This window comes from Mauremys mutica, chromosome 17 (genome assembly GCF_020497125.1).
Source record: "Mauremys mutica isolate MM-2020 ecotype Southern chromosome 17, ASM2049712v1, whole genome shotgun sequence".
NCBI classification, from domain to species: Eukaryota; Metazoa; Chordata; order Testudines; family Geoemydidae; genus Mauremys; species Mauremys mutica.
In genome coordinates this window covers 29,416,140-29,434,896 of record NC_059088.1, presented here as the reverse complement: position 1 = coordinate 29,434,896, position 18,757 = coordinate 29,416,140, and the positions used below count along the sequence as shown (strand labels likewise).

Below are 18,757 nucleotides of genomic sequence, written 5' to 3'. Positions count from 1 at the left end.
TCTTATTGTGGTGAGGTCTGTCACGGAGTGTGGGGGAGTCAGGGCCCTGCACCCTCACTTCCTGCGATTCATCGGGACTCTCAGCCAGCCAGTAACACAGCAGGTTTATTAGACGACAGGAACCCAGTCCCAAGCAGGGCTTGTAGGTAAAACCAGGACCCCTCAGCCCGGTCCCTCAGGGGGGTAAGGAGCTTAGACCTCAGACTTGGGGTTCCCTGTGTCTTCCCAGCCAGCCCAAAACTGAAACCAAAACCCCTCCAGCCGGCTCTCTCCCTCCTCTCCCCCCTCCCCTTGTCCAGTTTCCCGGGCAAAGGTGTCGCCTCACCCCACCCCCTCCTGGCTCAGGTACCGTCCCTCACCTAAAGTCACCCCTGCTCTCCCCTCCCCCATGCAGACAGCCCCAGTAAAACTAAAGGACATTCCCAGGTCAATCTGCCCCGCTCCCTCCTGCGTCACAAGGTCTCTACAGACTATGTGGGTGGGGGGCAGAGGGACTGGTCTCTGCACCCCAGGAGGGGCGCTGCGGGGCGGCGCTGGGGCTGCTAATGTTTCTTGTCTCCCCGGCCCCCAGGTTCCTGGACGAATACGCCAAGCACAACCTGACGTTCTGGGCGGTGACGGCTGGGAACGAGCCCACGGCTGGGGAGATTGTCTTCTACCCCTTCCAGTGCCTGGGCTTCTCCCCCGAGCACCAGCGGGACTTCATCGCCCAGGACCTGGGCCCGGCGCTGGCCAACAGCTCGCACAAGGGCATCCAGCTCATCATGCTGGACGACCAGCGAGTGATGCTGCCCTACTGGGCGGAAGTGGTGAGTCCACGCGCCTGGGCCCTGCCCGGCTCCCTCGCTGGGGAGCCTGCTGTTCCGAGCAGCAGGGCCGGCTCCAGACCCCAGCGCGCCAAGTGCGCGCTTGGGGCAGCATTTTGCCGGCAGGGCGGCAGGCGGCTCCGGCGGACCTTCCGCAGGCAGGTCTGCAAGAGGTCCCCCGGAGCCGCGGGACCGGCAGCGCGCCCCCTGCGGCATGCCGCCCTGCTTGGGGCGGCCAAATTCCTAGAGCCGCCCCTGCCGAGCAGGCAGCGCGGCTTGCGGGGGGTGGGGGGGTTGGCACCAGCCTGGCCCCCCGCCCCTGGTGATGGCCTTGGCAGCAGGTGACTCCTCCTCCGTCCTCCTCTCAGGTCCTGAATGACCCCGTGGCTGCCAGCTTCATCAACGGCATCGGCATCCACTGGTACCTGGACTTCCTGGCTCCCATCGACCTCACGCTGTCCATCACCCACCACCTCTTCCCCAGCTACTACCTGCTTTCCACAGAGGCCTCCACAGGGGCCTCCTTCTGGGAGCCCAGGGTGGTTCTGGGCGGCTGGGACCGAGGGAGCAAGTACAGCCACAGCATCCTGATGGTAAGGCCTCCCCGGCGCACACTGCTTCAGCCTCCTTCGGGGGACGGGAGCAGCTCGGCCCCCATGAGCCTCCAGCTGAGCCTCTTCGTCTCCTCACAGAACCTGAACTACTACGTCACTGGCTGGACCGACTGGAACCTGGCCCTGGACCTGGAGGGGGGGCCCAACTGGAGCAAGAACTACGTGGACAGCCCGGTCATCGTGGACAGCAGCAAGGATCTCTTCTACAAGCAGCCCATGTTCTACCACATGGGGCATTTCAGGTGAGCGGGGCCTTGCCGAAGGCTCCGAGAGGGCTGAGCTGCCCGGTGCAGCTGGCACTGTATGTCCTGTGCACGTGAACGGGGGGGTGGGTGCAGCTCGTCATGTGTGTACGTGTGCCTGGACACGCCAGGCTGAATGTGCCCCTTTGGCCTGAGTGTGCGTTTCTGATCCCAGCTGACTTGCAGCAATGCTGTGATGGGATCCTGCTGCTCCCAGGACCCGTCCTTGTGCTGGTTTGCAGCGAGTAGCCAGCCGTGCACTAGATCCCAGCAGCCTAGGAAAAGGCACAGCTGCCTGGGCGGTTCCTGGATCTAAATTCCGTCTTTAATGCAGCTGGGGCTGGAGTGGAGCACTAGACCAGTGGTTCTCAAACTTTTTTTTTTTTTGAGGACCACTTGAAAATTGCAGAGGGTCTCGGGGGGCCACTTAACAATCTTTCCAAACGTTGTTTGTGCTGTGCACTCACTGCTCCCCATCTTGTCTGTGCAGCAAGTTCATCCCCGAGGGCTCCCAGCGTGTGCGGCTGGTCATCTCTAAGAAATGCTACAAGTGCAACCTGGAGTACGCGGCCTTCCTGTGCCCGGACGGTGCCGCTGTGCTCGTGGTCCTGAACAGGTGAGTGCCTGGCACAGCTCATGAGTGTAGCATCCTGGTCCAGACCCGGCCTGCCTTTCTCCGAGTGGGGCAGGAGCTCGGCAGGTGGGTTCCCAGGATGTGGGTGCTTTAGAAAAGAAACCTCCTGGGGGAGAGCCCCAAAGCCCTTCCCAGCCCTCCAGCTCCTCCTCAACTCCAGCTGCCTCCGATTCCGTCAGACCTGCCTCCCTCTCTCCCGTGTGCCTCACCACCCCCCTCGCTCTCCCCAGGTACCCCACGGACGTGCCATTCGGGATCTCAGACCCAGGCGTTGGCTACATTGAGGCTGTGGCTGCAGCTGACTCCATCCAGACCTACCTGTGGAGACGCTAAGGAAGAGGCCAGGGCAGGCGGGATTGCAGCTGGGGCTGTGGGGGGGGAAGGATGCGCCCCCTTGCGTTGATACCTCTCCATTTAACACAGAAACCCCTCATCCCTCCAGGGAGGGACTTGGGGATGGGTCCTCCTCACCTGAGTGCAGGGGACCTGAAGGATCCAAAGGAGGGGGGAGGCTGAGCTCGGGGGGGGGGTGTGTCACACTGAGTGTCGTCGTGCTAGGACGCGCCAACCTGCTCATAAATGACAGACCCAGGACCCTGGGCTGAGCAAGGGCTGAGCACCGACCCACCTGGGTATCTGCCTCCAGGGCCAGGGCTCCCGCCTTCCCCAGCCTGACAAGCCACTTCCCAGAACACCAGGTCCCACTGTTTTCTAGATGTTTTAATACAAGAAACAGGTTTTCTACACCTTTGCCTGATGTTTTTTCCTCCACCCCTCCCTGGTTGGTTGGATGTTGGCCAGAGTCAGGGGCTGGGGAGGGGCCAGGTGAGGTGGGGAAGGGCCCGGGTGAGGCATGTGGAGGGGAGGAAGCATCAGGGCTGGTGGCCCAAGAGTAGCTGAATGTTCCCTCTGAGCAGGCCCAGAGCCTGGAGCACTGGCCCATCAATGGCTGGGCTGGGGGTAGCCGCAAAGCCAAGGGAACTCCTGCTTCTGCTCAGGCTGGGGAGCTTGGGGGTGTTTCCTGCTTCCCTGGAGTCAGTCTGGAGGGTTGTGGCCCATTTGCTGTCCAGTCCCCTCCCCCTGCCTGCCCCACCATAGAGACGTGTGAAACGGGGCCCCCTCCCCATGAGCTGGGCTGTAGCCGCAAGCCCCTCTGCCTGGGCCCAGCACAGGGGGGTTAGCTGCCGTGTGAGGAACAGGTGGCAGCGTGGTTAGCAGCGCAGCGCGGCCTGGCCAAAGGACAGCTGGGATCCAGCTCAGCAGTGCCAGGGACGCGCTGTGTGCCCGTGGGCAGGGCCCAGCCTGTCAGCCGTGACGTGGAGGCCGGTGTCTCCACGGGGAGCTGGGAGCGTCCAGAGCAGGCCCCGGGTCAGGCTGGGACCGGGTGGTGCCAGGGAATTCGCACTCCTGATGGCTCCGTGGTGCCATCCCGGCACACCGCCTAGCGCCAGCCTGCCCACCAGCTGGCGTCTGTGCTGGAAGGTGATGCGGAGTGAGGCAGACGGGAATGTAATCAAAGCGCTGATGTCAGACAAGCGTGCGGTTCCTTTCCAAAGGGAGCGGGAGCCGGAGCCCGTCAGCTGCGGTTTCACGCTGGATCAGTAATTCCAGTAGCAGGGAGCTCAGGGGCCGGAGGCTGTAGCAATGCCCTCCCCTCCCCTGGCTAATGGGAAGTGGGAGAATGCAGCACATACTTCCCAAGTGATGTTATCCAGGGCGGTGGGGGTGGGGTGGCGGGTGAGTCATTCTCCCCTCAGGGTGAGGGGCAGGGCCCCTGCCAGTTGTCCTGCCTGCTGGGGTTGTGTGCAAGGAGAGGCAGGCCCTGCTCCAAGCACAGACTCGCAGTGGGGGGGCTCTGCTTGTGTGACGCAGGAGGGAGCGGGGTGGATTGACCGGGGAATGTCCTTTAGTTTTACTGGGATTGTCTGCATGGGGGAGGGGAGAGCAGGGGATGACTTTAGGTGAGGGACAGTACCTGAGCCAGAAGGAGAGTGGGGCGAGGTGACACCTTTGCCCAGGAAATGGGACAAAGAGAGAGGAGGAGGAGCCGGGGGGGGGAGGGGAGTGAGTCGGCTGGAGAGGTTTTTGGTTTCAGTTTTGGGCTGGCTGGGAAGAGGCAGGGAACCCCAAATCTGGGGTCTAAGCTCCCTAAACCCCCCAGAAGGACTTGATTGAGGGGTTCTGGTTGTACCTACGAGCCCTGCTTGGGACCGTGTTCCTGTCGTCTAATAAACCTGCTGTGTTACTGGCTGGCTGAGAGTCCCGGTGAATCGCAGGAAGCCGGGGGTGCAGGGCCCTGACTCCCCCACACTCCGTGACAACTGGTGGCAGCAGTGGGATCTACTGCACCCCATGGACAGCGCTTCCTGCAGTAAGTGACTGGGGAGCAGTAGAACAGAAGGTTTATTAGACGACAGGAACACAGTCCCAAGCAGGGCTTGTAGGTACAACCATGACCCCTCTGTCAGGTCCCTCAGGGGGCAAGGATCTTAGACCCCAGACTTGGGGTTCCTGCCTCTTCCCAGCCAGAAACCAAAAACCCCTCCAGCAGGCTCCCTCCCTTTGTCCAGCTTCCCGGTGTTGACTTGCCCCACCCCCTCTCCTGGCTCAGGTCACAGGCTCAGGTACGGTCCCTCACCTAAAGTCACCCCCTGCTCTCCCCTCCCCCATGCAGACAGCCCCAGTAAAACTAAAGGACATTCCCAGGTCAATCCACCCGCTCCCTCCTGCATCACAGCTTGCCTTAAGCCTGGCCCAGGGCCCTGCGTCACTCCCTGAACGGTCACTCCCAAGCTGGCTGCAAAGGAGGGAGCGCAGGGTAAGCTGCAGCATGGGGGGACCTGCAGGGGTGGGGTGCTGAACTGTGGGGTTACCACATGTACGCCTGGGAGGCAAGTGGCACCAAGAGAGGTGGGTGAATGTCATGCCCTGGGAAAGTGCCCATTACAGGCATCCTGAGACCTATCGGCCTCGCAAGCTGAGCCCAGGGCAGTGCGTGGCACTGAGTTGGAACCTCAGCCCTCTGGTGCTGGGGGTTGTAGCAGTGCCCGAGAGCATGCTGTGCATGGTTCCCCAGCAAGTGTCCCCCCCACCCAGGGGGCTGCACTGTAAAAACGGGCATGTGGGCGCTGGCTGACGTCAGGCTGTCTGAGTCCACAGCAGAAGAGCTTCTGTCCTGCAAGTAGCGCCAGGAGCTCATGCCAGCGCTGCAGCCTGGTTGGCTAAATTGGAGGGAAACAGGCCCTGGCAGCCACAGCTCTGCGTCCAGGCATCCTGGGAGAGGTGCCACAGGGCAGAACAAGCAAGAGCTGTGTAGTGCAAACAGCCTCCCCTGCCAGCTGTCGCCCAGGAGCCGCTTTTCCATGTGGAGCCTAAGAATGTGAGAGCAGCGGGAGGAAACCCTGGCGTGGGCCCGAGAGCCGAGCCCCGGATAAGGGGGGTGCAGTCGATGCAGCACTGGGGTTACAGGTAACATGAAGCTAGGGCTCTCCAGTAGCACCTCCACACACTCATGGCACTGCGTTTTGTCACCCTGGGCCTCCTGCCAGCACCAGGAGTGAGCGAGGGGCAGGGAGCCCTGTGTGTACGGTAGGCGCAGCACCATGCACCTCCCCATCTCACAGTGTCCCTGCCTCAGACGAGCGCTTCCAGCCCCTCACGCTGCACTCTGCTGCCTCCGGGGCCTTGGCTACTCGCTCTGGAGCGTCGCACTCTTGGCAGCACCAAGGAACGCCCCTGTCCTGGCCGGTGTGCACGCAGGAATGCAAACAGAGCTGTCAGCACTGGAGGAATTTCTAACGTGAACAGGCCAGCAACTCCCTGCTAGCCCCTCTCAAATCACGGCAGTGAGTTGAGGTAAGGGGGCTTCCCTCAGCTCCCACTGCCCAGGGAGCCAGCACCTCTTCCCTCCCCCTCAGAGAGAAAAGCCAGCCCAGGCCACCTGCCACCAATAGTCAGTCCCAGCTCCTGGTCTTTCAGTAGCCACTGTGGGAAAGCATTGGTGGAGTGGTACCTCCCTGCCCCCTTCAGCCCAGGTCACTCTCCTCCCTGCAGAGGTGAGGCACAAGGGCCAGGGTGGGGGGGATAAACCCTGCTGCAGCCTGGCAGATACTTCTCCAGCCAGTATGTGCCCAAGTGTTTCCTCTCCAGGTGCAGCCTGCAGCTCTGGGCAGATGTTGCAAACCAGCCAGGTCACCAGTCAGGCCCCTGGGTGGGGCTGTGGCTCTGGGGAGAGCAGGTGGTGCTGTCAGGGCTCTGGCAGCGGGGGCCTGAGGCACACGCTGCTGCCCTTGGAGGTGTCACAGCAACGCATGGTGAGGCGAGACCTTGCGAGGGCAGATCCAGAGCCCTGTGCTGAGGCAGCGTTAAGATTTCCTGCACCATCCCTGACAGGTGTTTGTCTCTTCCTGCAGCTCCTCCTGGCACCTGGGGGCAGAGGTAACGGGCCCATGTGTGGTTGCTGGCCTGGCATTCTGGGTCTACTGTGTTTGGGGCACCGGTGTCCTAAAGCTGCCAGCTTTGCAGTGGAACCGGCCCTAGCTGGAAGCATGTGGGGTGGGCATAGAGGCCGGTCAGTCACTGAGCTGGGCTGGTTGGCCCATGCCCAGCAGCAAGGGCTGGAGACCTTCCAGGAAGCAGCATTCTGAGCCGTGCCGTAGCACTGGGCATGGCTGTGCACAACTGGATTTCAGCATGTCTCCCCTGCCTGCCCCATGGCGTCACGCGGGCACTGAGTAATGGGAGAGGACTGAGCCTAGTGCAGCCCTGGCAGTCTTTGGGTCTGGCACCAAAAGGTGACATTCATTTGGACTGTCAAAGGCCCTTGCAGAGGGTAGGAAACTAGTTATGTTTCCAGACAAAGCACAGGACTAATGGTGAATTTTCAGCGTGGCACATGGCTAATGGTGGGTGCCACAGGGCTCCAGGCTGTGATGGGAGGTGATGTTTGCAGTTGACACAGACTGATTAGCTAGCTGAGCCTGGAGAAGGCAGTGAGGAAGAAGTAGCTAAGCTGCACTGTCAGCAAGTGCCAGGGTAACGCACACTGGAGGGAACCCCAGGAACCCCTCATGAACCTGACTGGGGGCACCGGGGGCCAAGTGTGTGGGGAAGGCCCTGAGCATTACCATGGCCAGCTCAGAGCAGTGGCTCCGCATGCAGCACAGCCACAGCAAACCAAGCCTCGGGCTGGCTAGAGAACGAGATAGAAGCCAGCATGAAAAGGTTGTCAGGCAAATCACCCACCCTTCGGTCCTGGCTGCTCTTCCTCAACAGATATGGTGGGACAGACGGGGCCCAGAGACGAGCCATGGAAGCAAAACTGGGACCACTGGGTTGGGAGAGGCCGTGACTGAGGGAGAACAAACAGTGAACAGGTGAGAGAAGGCAAATGGAGTCTCCTAGACCCGGGCTTGTCCCGTGGGCAGTTAATCCCGGGTTCACAGTGCTACAGGCGAGGCTCCGAGGTCTGACTGGACAGCGAGAGCAGCCGGCTGCAGATACCAAGTGCCCTGCTTCAGGGCAGGCGCTACCCACTAAGTGACGCGTGGGAAATAGTCCCCAACGGCCCCTGCTCTCCCTGAGCCCACTGCTCTGACCTGGGCTGGCAATCTCAGGGCAGCTCCCCGAGGGGCTGGTTCTGGCTGCTGGCCCAGAAGCTGAAGCTTCTCATATTCTATGGCTGGAGCTGCCGGCAGGGCCAGGTCAGGAGCCCAGCAGTTAGGCAGAGTCACTGTGAACCTCTAGGCCAGGGCCCTCCAATCGCGGCTTCCCCGCCCTGGAAAGGGGCAGGCTCTTGCGCACGACCCAGTCTTCAGGGGACGGAGAGATGGAATCAGAGCTGCATGTGAAGCCAAAAGGATTCTTCCCGCTGTCTTGGGGGTAGCCAGGGAATTGTAGGGCAGAGCTCAGCAGGGACAGCTTCAAGCCAAGGTTCCCTTTCCATGCTGCTTTGTCCTGCGTGTCCCTGTGGGGAAGGTCTGCCCTGGGTAGAGATTGAGGGCCCAGCGCATTGGTCCACGAGGGCTGAGCACCCCCAGCGCTACGCAGGCTCTGTGCCCAGGGCTGCAGACAGGAGAGACAGAGAGCACAGACAGATGCCCTTCAGGGGGCGCTCCAGGTTTATTAGTGGGGGGCAGACTGCTTGCGACACAGTCTAGAAATCTGGGCTGGTGTTTGTAGCAGCGCTGGGATCCGGACTGAACAGGGCCACAGGGGCAGTTTGCAGGAATCAGACTAGGCATACCCAGCACTGTAAAAAAAAGAGTCAGTTCGAGTGAGAACCAAAGCCCCGAGACCAGCGCCTCACTCCTCCTCCTCTTCCTCCTCCTCCATGGCTATTGGCCGGGGGCTGGCAGCCCCAGGAGGGCCCCGCTGGATGGAGACGATCCCGCTGAGGAAGGCATAGCCAATCATCGCCGCCAGTCCCACCAGCACCGACAAGATCTGGTTGCGCCGTTTGTAGGGCTCCTCCTCAGACTCGGTCCCTTCGGAGGCAGACGCTTTGGGGGCGCTGGAGGGGATGTCCCCTTGCAAGGAAACAACATGTCAGAACCCCAGACCCCGCTGGTGAAGTGCACCCCAGCCCAGAGGGCAGACAGCGGGGGCAGCCTGGAAGAGTATAGCCATGTTACCCTCGTTCGGGGGAGGGGAACAGGGAATAGTCGGAGCAAGGGTCCAAAAGCAGCAGGGGGAGAAAAAAGGGAAGCTGCTCCTCCTTTTCCAAGAGCCGGAGAGGGGGCGCTCCCCACCCTCACCAGACCCCAGTTACAGCCAGCAGGGTGTCAGGAGATGCCCTCACCATGGCCGACACGGAGCGCTCCCTGTGTTACACCTGGGGGGAAGTCCCGTCCTCCCCCCCGCAGCAGCCAGGAGTGGAGCAGTCCAGGTGAGCTGAGCTCCTCCCCAAGGCACTGCCCCACTTCTCCTGATCTGCCATGGGCTAGCAAGCCTCAGCCTGGGGCTAGTGGGGTCTGAGGCATGGTTCAAGCCTGTTCGCATCCCTCCCCGCCACCCCTTTGTGACCTTGCTTCAGTGATTCCAGCTGACCCCCAGCTTCCCAGTGCCAAAGGATCGGCTGGAGGCCTGGCTGCTCACCTCCGTCCCAGGGGAAGTAGAGGCTGAGGATGGAGGAGCAAAAGTCACACAGGTTCTGCAGGGACTTCAGGTGCTGCTGCAGTTTCCCGTTGGGCAGCTTGGCTTTCAGGAGAGGCGCCAGATGACTGAAGACGAATGCGTCCAGGGAAGCAGGGCTGCGGCACAGAGAGCTTGAGCTAGTGGCTCCTGGCCTGTCAGCACCAGTGGCCCAGGACCCTCAGCCCTGGGAACACACGACCCCAGGCTGTAGGAACAGGCTGGCTCAAATTTACACTGTCACTAGGGTCCAACTGTTGTGTACGCTGGGCATGACCAAATTACCTAGAGCCCTTGAGGCTGCTCCTCTCCCTGCTACTCCAGTCCCAACATGCAGGGAGCAGAGCAGGAACGCTGGCTGTGGGTGGAGAGCCCAGCTACGCTCATCTTGGCCTGTCCCAGCAGACGGTGCTGCCAGGAGCTGGGTAGGGCTGCTGGCTGCGGGAGCTCACAACTCCTCTTGCAGGCAATCTTGGAGGTGCCTGAATGCCAGAGGTGCTGGGGCACCAAAGGCAGGAGGTGGCTTCTCAGCAAGCGCTTGAATAAGTGTCTGTCTCCTCTGATTCCTGCTCACCGCAGCTGGCTCTTTGGAAGTGAATAAGCAGCATATTCAGCCATTACCGTTTATAGCTTCATAAATTATGGGCCCATTAAACATGAAGCAAACAAGGCAGCCGTCTAATGGGCTAAAACTTCCTACGCAGGCCGTGGCTGAAGTGCTGGAACATCTGGTCCTGGCTCTCAGTTTTACGGGAGGAAGGGGAACTGTCGGGACAGCAGTGGGAACGGATGGAGCCTAATGGGCCGAAAGGAACTGCCCTCTCCCCAGGGCCCTGCCTTCCATTAGAGAGACACTATTCAGCCCAGCTCACGGTCCCCCTTTTGCTTTAATTGCCTCCGAGGTTTCTCTATAATCCCCAGAGCTCTTTCAAAGGGCTGCCAAGGCCCGTGTCTCGCAGCATGCCAGGAGACCTGAGACTTAACACCAAGAACCTCTCTGCTCCGACATTCTGCTCCCAGCCATGAGCGCCAGGCAGAGGCATGAGATCCAGGTGCGAGCAGGTGAGGAAAGAGCCCTCGCTTCCCCCCACAAAGAACGTTCCTCCAAGAGCCACTTACGAGTCTCCAAAGAAGAACTTCTGGTCCCCGAGGCGCTGAGACAGGAGCGTCAGGCACTCCCGGGCTTCACGGTACATCTACAGGAGCAGGAGAGAAGCAGCCTGGTGTCACATCCCCATAGCACACGAGGTGCAGGAGGCATGTCCTGGGACTGTGCTATCTCCAGTCCAAGAATGCCAGCAAAGAGAGCAAATGTCATCCTTATTGGGAGCAAAGCCACTGGCTGACCTGCCCTTTCCAGGGACCGACCCTGGCTTCTGCATCACAGCCAACGAAGAGAGTATTCTGGGGCTGGGCACAAAAGGGTTAAACTCAGTGCCCCAGGGGAGCTGGCTTTGTTCTAATCCAGCGGCTGGGGACAGGGTGACCCCTCATGTTGCTTCCATCTAGGGGCAGGGTGATGGATTCCCAGGAGCCCCAGCCAGCCCTCCCAGCTGCCACAAGGGTAGCAAGAGCTGCAGAACAGAAAGTGCCCTTGTCACTGGGATCCTTCCCCCCAGAAGCAACATGACAGCCGAGCTTAGCTATTCCACCAGCCCACTCACTTCCTTCTCCAGCTCCTCCTCATCCTCCAAGCAGCTCTCCCCCCAGATCAGCTGCAGCCGCTCCAGATGCTGCTTGTGCATGCGGTTGGGCAGGAAGAAGTTGAGCGGGAAGGGGATGGCCTCCGCGTACCATTTCCGCGTGTGCTCCACATAGTTCTTTGCATCCACCCAAAACGTGTGAATCTACGGCACGAGGACAGTGGTGACCCGCGAGAACTAGTGCAGGGCTGCTTTCTGCAGTGCCCTACGAGACACCCTGCTACCTCAGACCCCCAACCCTGATCCTCGCACAGCTCTGTCACTGCTCCATAATCCCAATCTCCAGCTTCCACCCTGCGGTTCTGGGATCTGCCAATATGCCTCAGTCACTCACAGTGAGGGACCGTCCCACTGGGCTGGACCCAGAATCCATCTGAATTCTGAACTAGCTAGCTCCTCCCATAGCACTTCCACTGGCCTACGTGAGCACTCACCAACACAGGCAGCAGCTTCTCCTCTAGCAGAGACACAAAGGCTAGTGTATCTGCCCCTTGTCTCGCAGAGAGATCGTAGTCAGCGTTGTATTGCTACAGAGTAAAGAGAACAGTGTGAGGCCTGAGCTGGAAGTGGCGATTGGGCTCATCCTGTGCTCCAGCCCCCACCCCATGAACTGCAGACACGGCCCCTGTCTGGGTAGTAGAGGCGGGGGTGGGATGGGGGGAGGATGACACTAGCCCCAGGCAAGTTCCCTTCACAGACAGATGCTTTTCCAGGCACTAAGTGCCATGCCTGGGTTTTTCCTAAAATGCACACGCTGATGCGCGGCCGACTCCAAGAGCACGGGGTCAGAGCTCGTCCGCCCAGAGGAGACGTGTTCCCTTTAGAGACCCAGCTTTACCAAAGCTGAACTGTGTTCACATCCAGAGACGCCCCAGGGAGCAGTATCGACGGGCTGGGGGAAGGTGCGTGGACAGGAGCCCAATGCACAGGCCGCCTGCTCCCCTTACATCTTTCAAGGGGAGACTCTGGCCAGCCCTGGAGCGAGCGAGCGCAGCCTGGTGTGTTTAACCTGGCCGGAAGCCTGTTCCGTTTCAGAACACACTGGCTGCGGCTGTGCTCGCCTGTGCTGCCGCATGACCCAGAGGAGGAAAGCTGGGGCCGAGGCAGAGTCAGGGATGGAGGGTGCAAGCAGCGTAGGGGAGCGGCTCCAGCCTTTCCAAGGAAAGTTGGCACCAGGCAGGCCTATTTCCACCAGAGCCGGGAGCAGCCTGAATAGCGGCGTGGCTGGCCCACACCCTGGCGTCTGAGAGCTGCCCGAGTCCCCAGACTGACACCTCCCTCAGGCCTCAAAGGAACCACTTGTGCTCCTCCCCACAGCTAGCCAGCCCCAGGCAAACCATCCACGAGGCTGGTCCCCTACTTGCCTCAGCACTTGGGGGCAGGGAAGACAGGAGGGGAAGAACTGAATCTTCACACAAGTTCCAGACACAGAGCAACTCTGAAGGGTGAAACTAGCACACGGGGACAGAGGGGCTTCTCTGACGGGAACCCCTGCATCTTCTGCCTTCTCCTCCATGGCCCTTGTGACAGGGCCACTACAGATGTGCTGCTCAGGGGAGATGGGTCAGGATCTGGGGAGCTGAGCTGGGCTTTGGGCCTTTGGCAGTTCTCACCCCTCTCCTAGTCCAGACTGTCTGACTGCAGGACCAGCCAGGTGTCGCTGCATAGGTCCATGGGCAAGGTCCTGTGGGAACTGCATAACACAATGCTTCCACTGGCAGGGTTTTGCAGACCCTGCTGAGCCCCCTCTCCAAGGGTCGCTTCCTACAGGCTCTGGGATTCCCTGCTCACCCATGCCTCGGCTCCCCACCCACTGCAGCAAGCCCTCCTGGTTATTTCCATCAGTGGCTCCACTCTCAGCTTTCCCCAACTCCCACCCCCATAGGCGTGAGCCGCAGGGGGCAGGTGACTGTCTCCTCTCGCTCTGGGGCAACAGGCCTGAGTCAGTGTCCCCATCCCATACCTGTTTCCTGAGGTGAGTGATGATCTGGTGCATCTGGGAGAGGACACCTTCCTCCTTGGTCTTCAGAGCAGGTAAACACCCTGAAAGCAGAGAAAGGGAATACAGGGGAGACCCTGCCCAGAGGTACCTCTTCACGGGCCTCCTGCATGCAGCGAGCACCCCCAGCCCCACCTGCTCTCATTGGGGATCCTGGCACAGGTGCCAGCATCACACATGGGTTGCAAGAGACCCTTTTGTTTTCACGTGCCGCAGTGGTGTTCAGGGTTTCCGCGTTTGGTCTCAGCCCACGCAGTGACTTCCTTTTGGAAGCCTGAACTGGTCTGGCGTTGAACAATGTGAGAGACTTATTCCCGGGTGAAATGGATTTTGCACATGGACAGCTCCGAACTGGCTGGACTTCACACACAAACTTTCCACGTGGCTGGCCCCTGCTGAGGAGTCTCCAGGCTAGATGTGGCAGACAGGATTCAGAAGTAACAAACACCATGTTGCAGAGCTGTCAGCTCTGGCAGGGGTTCTGGGCTGCTCTGACAGCTGAGTTCCAAAAGGAAGAATGTCCCCCCGCCCTGGGGCAGGGCCATGAAGTCAGGAAAGAGGAGATGTTTGTTTGCCTGCCTCCTTAAAGAAAATGGGGAAATTAAATGGAAAGCTTTGTTTAAAGGCCGTGCAGCCCAGCAGCCTCAAGGGAAGCTGGGAACTAGCTCTCCTCAGTTCTGATATTGGCTGTCCCACCAGTTTGCCTTGGGCACCTCACCATGCCTCAGTTTCCCTGACTGTAAAAGGGAGATAATCTCTGCCTACTTTCCGGTGGCTTGTGATGGCTCCAATAGTCACCTGTGTGCCACATGTTTATTTCTATCCCTCCACATGCCCCTCCCCCATTCTCATAAGCGCCTTTACCTGAGGGACTTCGCCACGGGTTAGTGACTTTGTGAACTTTGAGCGGCGCGCCTGTGAATCTGGCGTAGGTCTGGAAGAGAAGCGGAAGAAAGACTCAGACGGAGTCTGTGTATAAATGTTCAACTCTGCACTGGCTCAGAGTGAGAATGACTCCAGCAGCCAGGGCGCTCAGCTGGGATGTGAGACCCCGGTTCCAGTCACGGCAGAATGGCCCCAGAATACCCCACAGACTAGTGGTTAGGGACCTCACCTGCCAGATGGGGAGACCCAAGTTCAAATCCCTTCTCCACATCAGAGGCACTGAACCCTGGGTGGCTAGGCTAAAGATTAGAGGTGACACCTCCTCCTCCTCCTGTTTCTTGCAAGAAGCAGTGTGGGTGCGTGGTTCCAGGAGAGGGGAGTCCCGAGCAGAGACAAGTGCCTCTCTATGGCCCAGTTTTAAGTGCCAAATTCCCTTTGAGGGCTGGGCTTAGGCCAAACCCCTCTCCTTGGCTTTTACTGGCTAGCTAAGGTGGCTCGGCACGTGGATCTGGATGCCAGGCATCCAAAAGGAAACCTGGGGTGCAAAACTGGTGTTCCTTTGTGGAGCTACCCTGAGGCTTTCTGTGCCTTCCCCCTGCCCAGCATGCCGGTGGGGGTGCAGGTTCTTCCCCCCTAGTCTGCCCCTGGGGGTGCCAGTCCCACCCCAGACCCCAGGGGTGCCGGTCCGCCCCCCCCGACACCAGGGGTGCGGGTCCCCCCCAGACCCCAGGGGTGCCGGTCCGCCCGCCCCCCGACCCCAGGGGTGCGGGTCCCCACCCCCAGACCCCAGGGGTGCCGGTCCGCCCGCCCCCTGACACCAGGGGTGCGGGTCCTTCACTCCCCCCAGACGCCAGGGGTGCGGGTCCTTCACTCCCCCCAGACCCCAGAGGTGCGGGTCCGCCCCCCCGACACCAGGGGTGCGGGTCCCCCCCAGACGTGCCGGTCCGCCCCCCCGACACCAGGGGTGCGGGTCCTTCACTCCCCCCAGACCCCTGGGGTGCGGGGGCCTGCCCCGGGGAGGGGCCCGGCAGGGAGCCCAGGCGGGACCCGGGGGGCACGGCACGGCCCGCTCACCAGCACGGCCAGGCAGTCCGGGTCCACCGAGGGCAGCCCCCAGCCCCCGGCCCAGCAGAACAGCTCCATGGGCGCCGCCATCTTCCCGCCCGACCCGGAACCACACGGCCCGGCCGGCTTCGGCTCCGGCCCCGGCTCCTCCCTGCGGGCCGGGCCGGGCTGGGGCGGGGCCCCGAACCGCGGGGGTGGGGCCTGGGCAGCCCCCTGAGCCCTCCCGCCGCACCCTGAAATGCCCCTGAGCCTGCCCCCTCTGTGCCCCAATCCCCCACCCTCCATACCCCAATCCCCCCTGTGCCCCAACCCACCCTATGCTGCAATACCCCAATGTGCCAATCCCCCGTGCATCTGTGCCCCCCTGTACCCCCACCCCCCCTGTGCCATACCGTGTGCTGACCCCCTGCATCCCTATACTCCAACCCCCATACCCCCATTCCTCCTGTGTGCTGACCCCCCTGCCTCTGTGCCCCTATACCCCGACCCCCCTGTGCCCCGACCCACCCTGTGCCTCCATACCCCCCGTGTGCCGACCCCCTGCACCCCTATACCCCAACCCCCTTTACCCCCATTCCCCCTGTGTGCCGACCCCCCTGCCTCTGTGCCCCTATACTCCGACCCCCCTGTGCCCCGACCCACCCTGTGCCTCCATACCCCCCGTGTGCTGACCCCCTGCACTCCTATGCCCCAACCCCCTTTACCCCCATTCCCCCCATGTGCTGACCCCCCGCGCCTCTGTGCCCCTATACCCCCTGAGCCTGATACACCCCTGCACTTTCCCTGTGCCCTGCCACCCTGGAGACCGAATCCCCAGCATCACCCCCTTGCAGAGGCCTGCTCTTGTCTCTCTCCCCAGCAGACCCTGCAACTCCTTCTCTCAGCCCCCGTATCTCCAAAGGGCCTGCCTGTCTCTCCCCGGGGACTTCCTGCGCTGGCCGCGGGTAGAAATGGAGCGTCTTCTCTCAGCGTTGCAAATTCCAAGGAGAAATTATTTGTCACACTGGTTTTCTGTAGCAGCTAAACTGGGAATCTGTGCAGAATGGGTTTGAATGTGCAGCAAGTCGTAAAAGAGTTGGAATGTTTTAGCTTAGTCCCCACATCGTAAACCTGCCACCCCACCCTGTATGGGGCGGCTGGTCAGAGCTGCTGGGGGGTGTTTGCAGGAGGATAGATGGTTGGGGGTTGGTTAAAGAGCTGCTTTTGCTCTTGGCTCTGTGACCGATTCCTTGTGTGACCTCCTTTCTGCCTCAGTTTCCCCTCTGTAAAACACTGATAAGGCTTGTAAGGCTTTTAGTGATCCTCAAGTGAGCAGGGAATTGACAGCAGTTTAGCATCAATTGCTGCAGCTTTGCCAGGCCCCAGGGAATGGTCACAGCTTTGGGACAGATGCTCTGTGTTGTGCTATGTCTGGCTTGGCCCAGCTGCAGCAGCGTTGCGTTTACAATGCACTCATCATCATGGTATGAGGTATGCTGTGTGCAAAACTACTGTGGAGTTAGGAGGCTGTCACTGAGTCCCCAAGCAATGGTCTGGAACTGCTCCCCACAAAGCCAGGCAGGACTTTGGGGAGCCTCCTCTCCCTTGGAGCAGACTGTCTGCAGGGCAAGAAGCTCACACGGCTTCTCCTCCTGGGTCTGACGTTGGAGCATTCAGCATATGCCCCTCCGTGCGCTTCTCACAGCAAGCCCACCCAGGCAGGGTCCTGGGGAAGCCAGAGGGTCCTGCATGCACCCCCACTTCGCTTTGCCATCCGACATGACTTTTAGCCAGCCAGTAACACAGAAGGTTTATTAGACGACAGGAACACAGTCCCAAGCAGGGCTCGTAGGTACAACCAGGACCCCTCAGCCAGGTCCCTCAGGGGGGTAAGGAGCTTAGACCCCAGACTTGGGGTTCCCTGTGTCTTCCCAGCCAGCCCAAAACTGAAACCAAAAACCCCTCCAGCAGGCTCCCTCCCTTTGTCCAGCTTCCTGGGCAAAGGTGTCGCCTCGCCCCACCCCCTTCCTGGCTCAGGTTACAGGCTCAGGTACCGTCCCTCACCTAAAGTCACCCCTGCTCTCCCCTCCCCCATGCAGACAGCCCCAGTAAAACTAAACGACATTCCCAGGTCAATCCACCCCGCTCCCTACTGCCTCGAAGAAGGCTCCCCCTGTCCCAGGGACACTGTGATTGTCACCCCGGTTGCTTATCCTGCGAAGGCTGCAGAGGCAGCATATTGTGGCCTTGTACTGCATGTGAAAGAGCCTCTTCTGCAGCTTTTCCTGCAGGGAATAGTCTCCCTGTATCTCTCTCTCCCTGCCACATCTCGAATCCCATCTGAAAACCTCTCTCTCGTCCCTAGCCGATACCTCTTAATTTCTCAGTCCTTCAGCCACTGTTCTGCTGTGCACACTGTTCCGGGGACCGAGGGTTTACAAGAGAGGCTCTACTGCTTGAAGCTGTTGCACTGAAAAGCGCTACCTGAAAACTGCAAACACGAAATAGAAGGAACTAAACCCTAACATGCATCTGCAATGGGGCTCATCTCTTGTGCCAACAAAAGGCAGAGTGCGTGCTGGATTTGCCACACTGAACCGTGGTCTTCGCTGGAGAGGCAGCCTGGCCCCCCTTGGAGAGTGAGTGCATGGAAAGTAAGTCAGCTGAACGGGAGTGAAGCAGCCCCTGCATCGGGGCCCAGGGCTCCCTGGGGATGTCGTTGTTAGGGCAGATTGCAGGGTTGATAACGGGCCTGTTAATACCTGTGGGTCTCCCCTCCCTGTGCATGGCAGGCCATGGGCTGGGTGGTGACACAACCCTCCTGCCTGCTCATGTCTTCCCAGCTTTTGTTCATGGAGAGAGGGGCGCTTGCATCACAAGCTGTGCTGTCCTTGTCTCTGCCTTTCCCTCCGTTTGTGGGGCCTCTGGGGCTGCCGGGGGTGCAGCTGCCTGGAGCAGACTTTCACCTGGAGAAAAACCCCAGAATAAGCTGCAGTTTGACCATGTTCTCTCTGGATCTAGTCCCCTGGGATGTGTGTGTCAAGAGCTCCTGCCTCTGCCTCTCTAGCCAGCAGCACATCTGAGTCCCCATCCTGTTCTTAGCGAGGAGGGTGGTGTGGGCCTGTTCAGACACTGCATGTTTTCAGGAGGTCGTGATGCTTGGATCCAAACCCACCCAGCAGTGCGCAGCCTGCGTTCCAGAGCGCATGTTGCCATGGAAAGAAAACAGGGGTGGGGGAGCAGCACACGCAAAGCACGAGGATGGAAAATCTCTGCTCTCTGTAATTTGGGAGAATCCAAGCAGGAATTCTGTCTCCCCTCCCTCTTTGGAGTCCCTGTTAATTAGGACTCGGGTTAGTCCCTCGCCGCAGTGGATCGAGCCGAGCCACTGGCATTGGCCTGCCTGGCTGAGAGCAGCAGGAAGGGCCAGGGCTGGAGGGAGCCCACCTGGGCATGGCTCATCGCGTTGTTATGGCGGCAATGGAAACAAAGAGTAAACACGGCTGACGCTGCACTCAGTGAGCCTCGGTGCGGCAGAGGGCTTGGCTGTGGTTCAGGAACGACCTTCCCGGCCAGCTGCGTGAATTCGCCAGGGAGCTCCTTGTGTCCCATGGGCCCCAATCAGATACGGACACATTCAAACAGCTGGGGAACACTCCCCACTGTGACAAACTGGGAACGTTCTTAATGTTTGCTCTG

The 18,757-nt window shown here is 60.3% G+C and overlaps 2 protein-coding genes across 4 annotated transcripts in view; one reads left to right on the top strand and one right to left on the bottom strand.

Moving 5' to 3' along the window:
- The window catches only part of GBA (glucosylceramidase beta), a 28,692-nt gene extending 25,674 nt beyond the window's left edge, over nt 1-3,018 (top strand). For all 3 annotated transcript variants that reach the window (XM_044991304.1, XM_044991306.1, XM_044991305.1), the window contains 5 exons: nt 572-809; nt 1,175-1,399; nt 1,499-1,662; nt 2,153-2,278; nt 2,527-3,018. In XM_044991304.1, the coding sequence (XP_044847239.1) occupies nt 572-809; nt 1,175-1,399; nt 1,499-1,662; nt 2,153-2,278; nt 2,527-2,629 (856 nt within the window). In that variant the 3' untranslated portion in view covers nt 2,630-3,018. The remainder of the gene's footprint in view (nt 1-571; nt 810-1,174; nt 1,400-1,498; nt 1,663-2,152; nt 2,279-2,526) is intronic.
- Nucleotides 3,019-5,653: 2,635 nt separating this feature from the next.
- On the bottom strand, nt 5,654-15,244 carry MTX1 (metaxin 1). Its single transcript, XM_044992004.1, has 8 exons — nt 15,089-15,244; nt 13,994-14,063; nt 13,094-13,173; nt 11,565-11,657; nt 11,092-11,274; nt 10,547-10,623; nt 9,392-9,546; nt 5,654-8,823 (listed from the first exon to the last, which is right to left on the bottom strand). The coding sequence occupies exons 1-8, from the start codon at nt 15,167-15,169 to the stop codon at nt 8,600-8,602; spliced, it is 963 nt and encodes a 320-aa protein (XP_044847939.1). The 5' UTR covers nt 15,170-15,244; the 3' UTR covers nt 5,654-8,599.
- Between the last annotated feature and the right edge of the window lie 3,513 nt (nt 15,245-18,757).

Excerpts from the sequence above, each read along its gene's own strand:
- MTX1 (XM_044992004.1), bottom strand. The coding sequence starts at position 15,169 with ATGGCGGCGCCCATGGAGCTGTTCTGCTGGGCCGGGGGCTGGGGGCTG. Across the intron at positions 13,174-13,993 it reads CCCGTGGCGAAGTCCCTCAG|GGTGTTTACCTGCTCTGAAG; the intron begins GTAAAGGCGCTT and ends CTCTGCTTTCAG. Across the intron at positions 8,824-9,391 it reads CTACTTCCCCTGGGACGGAG|GGGACATCCCCTCCAGCGCC; the intron begins GTGAGCAGCCAG and ends TTTCCTTGCAAG.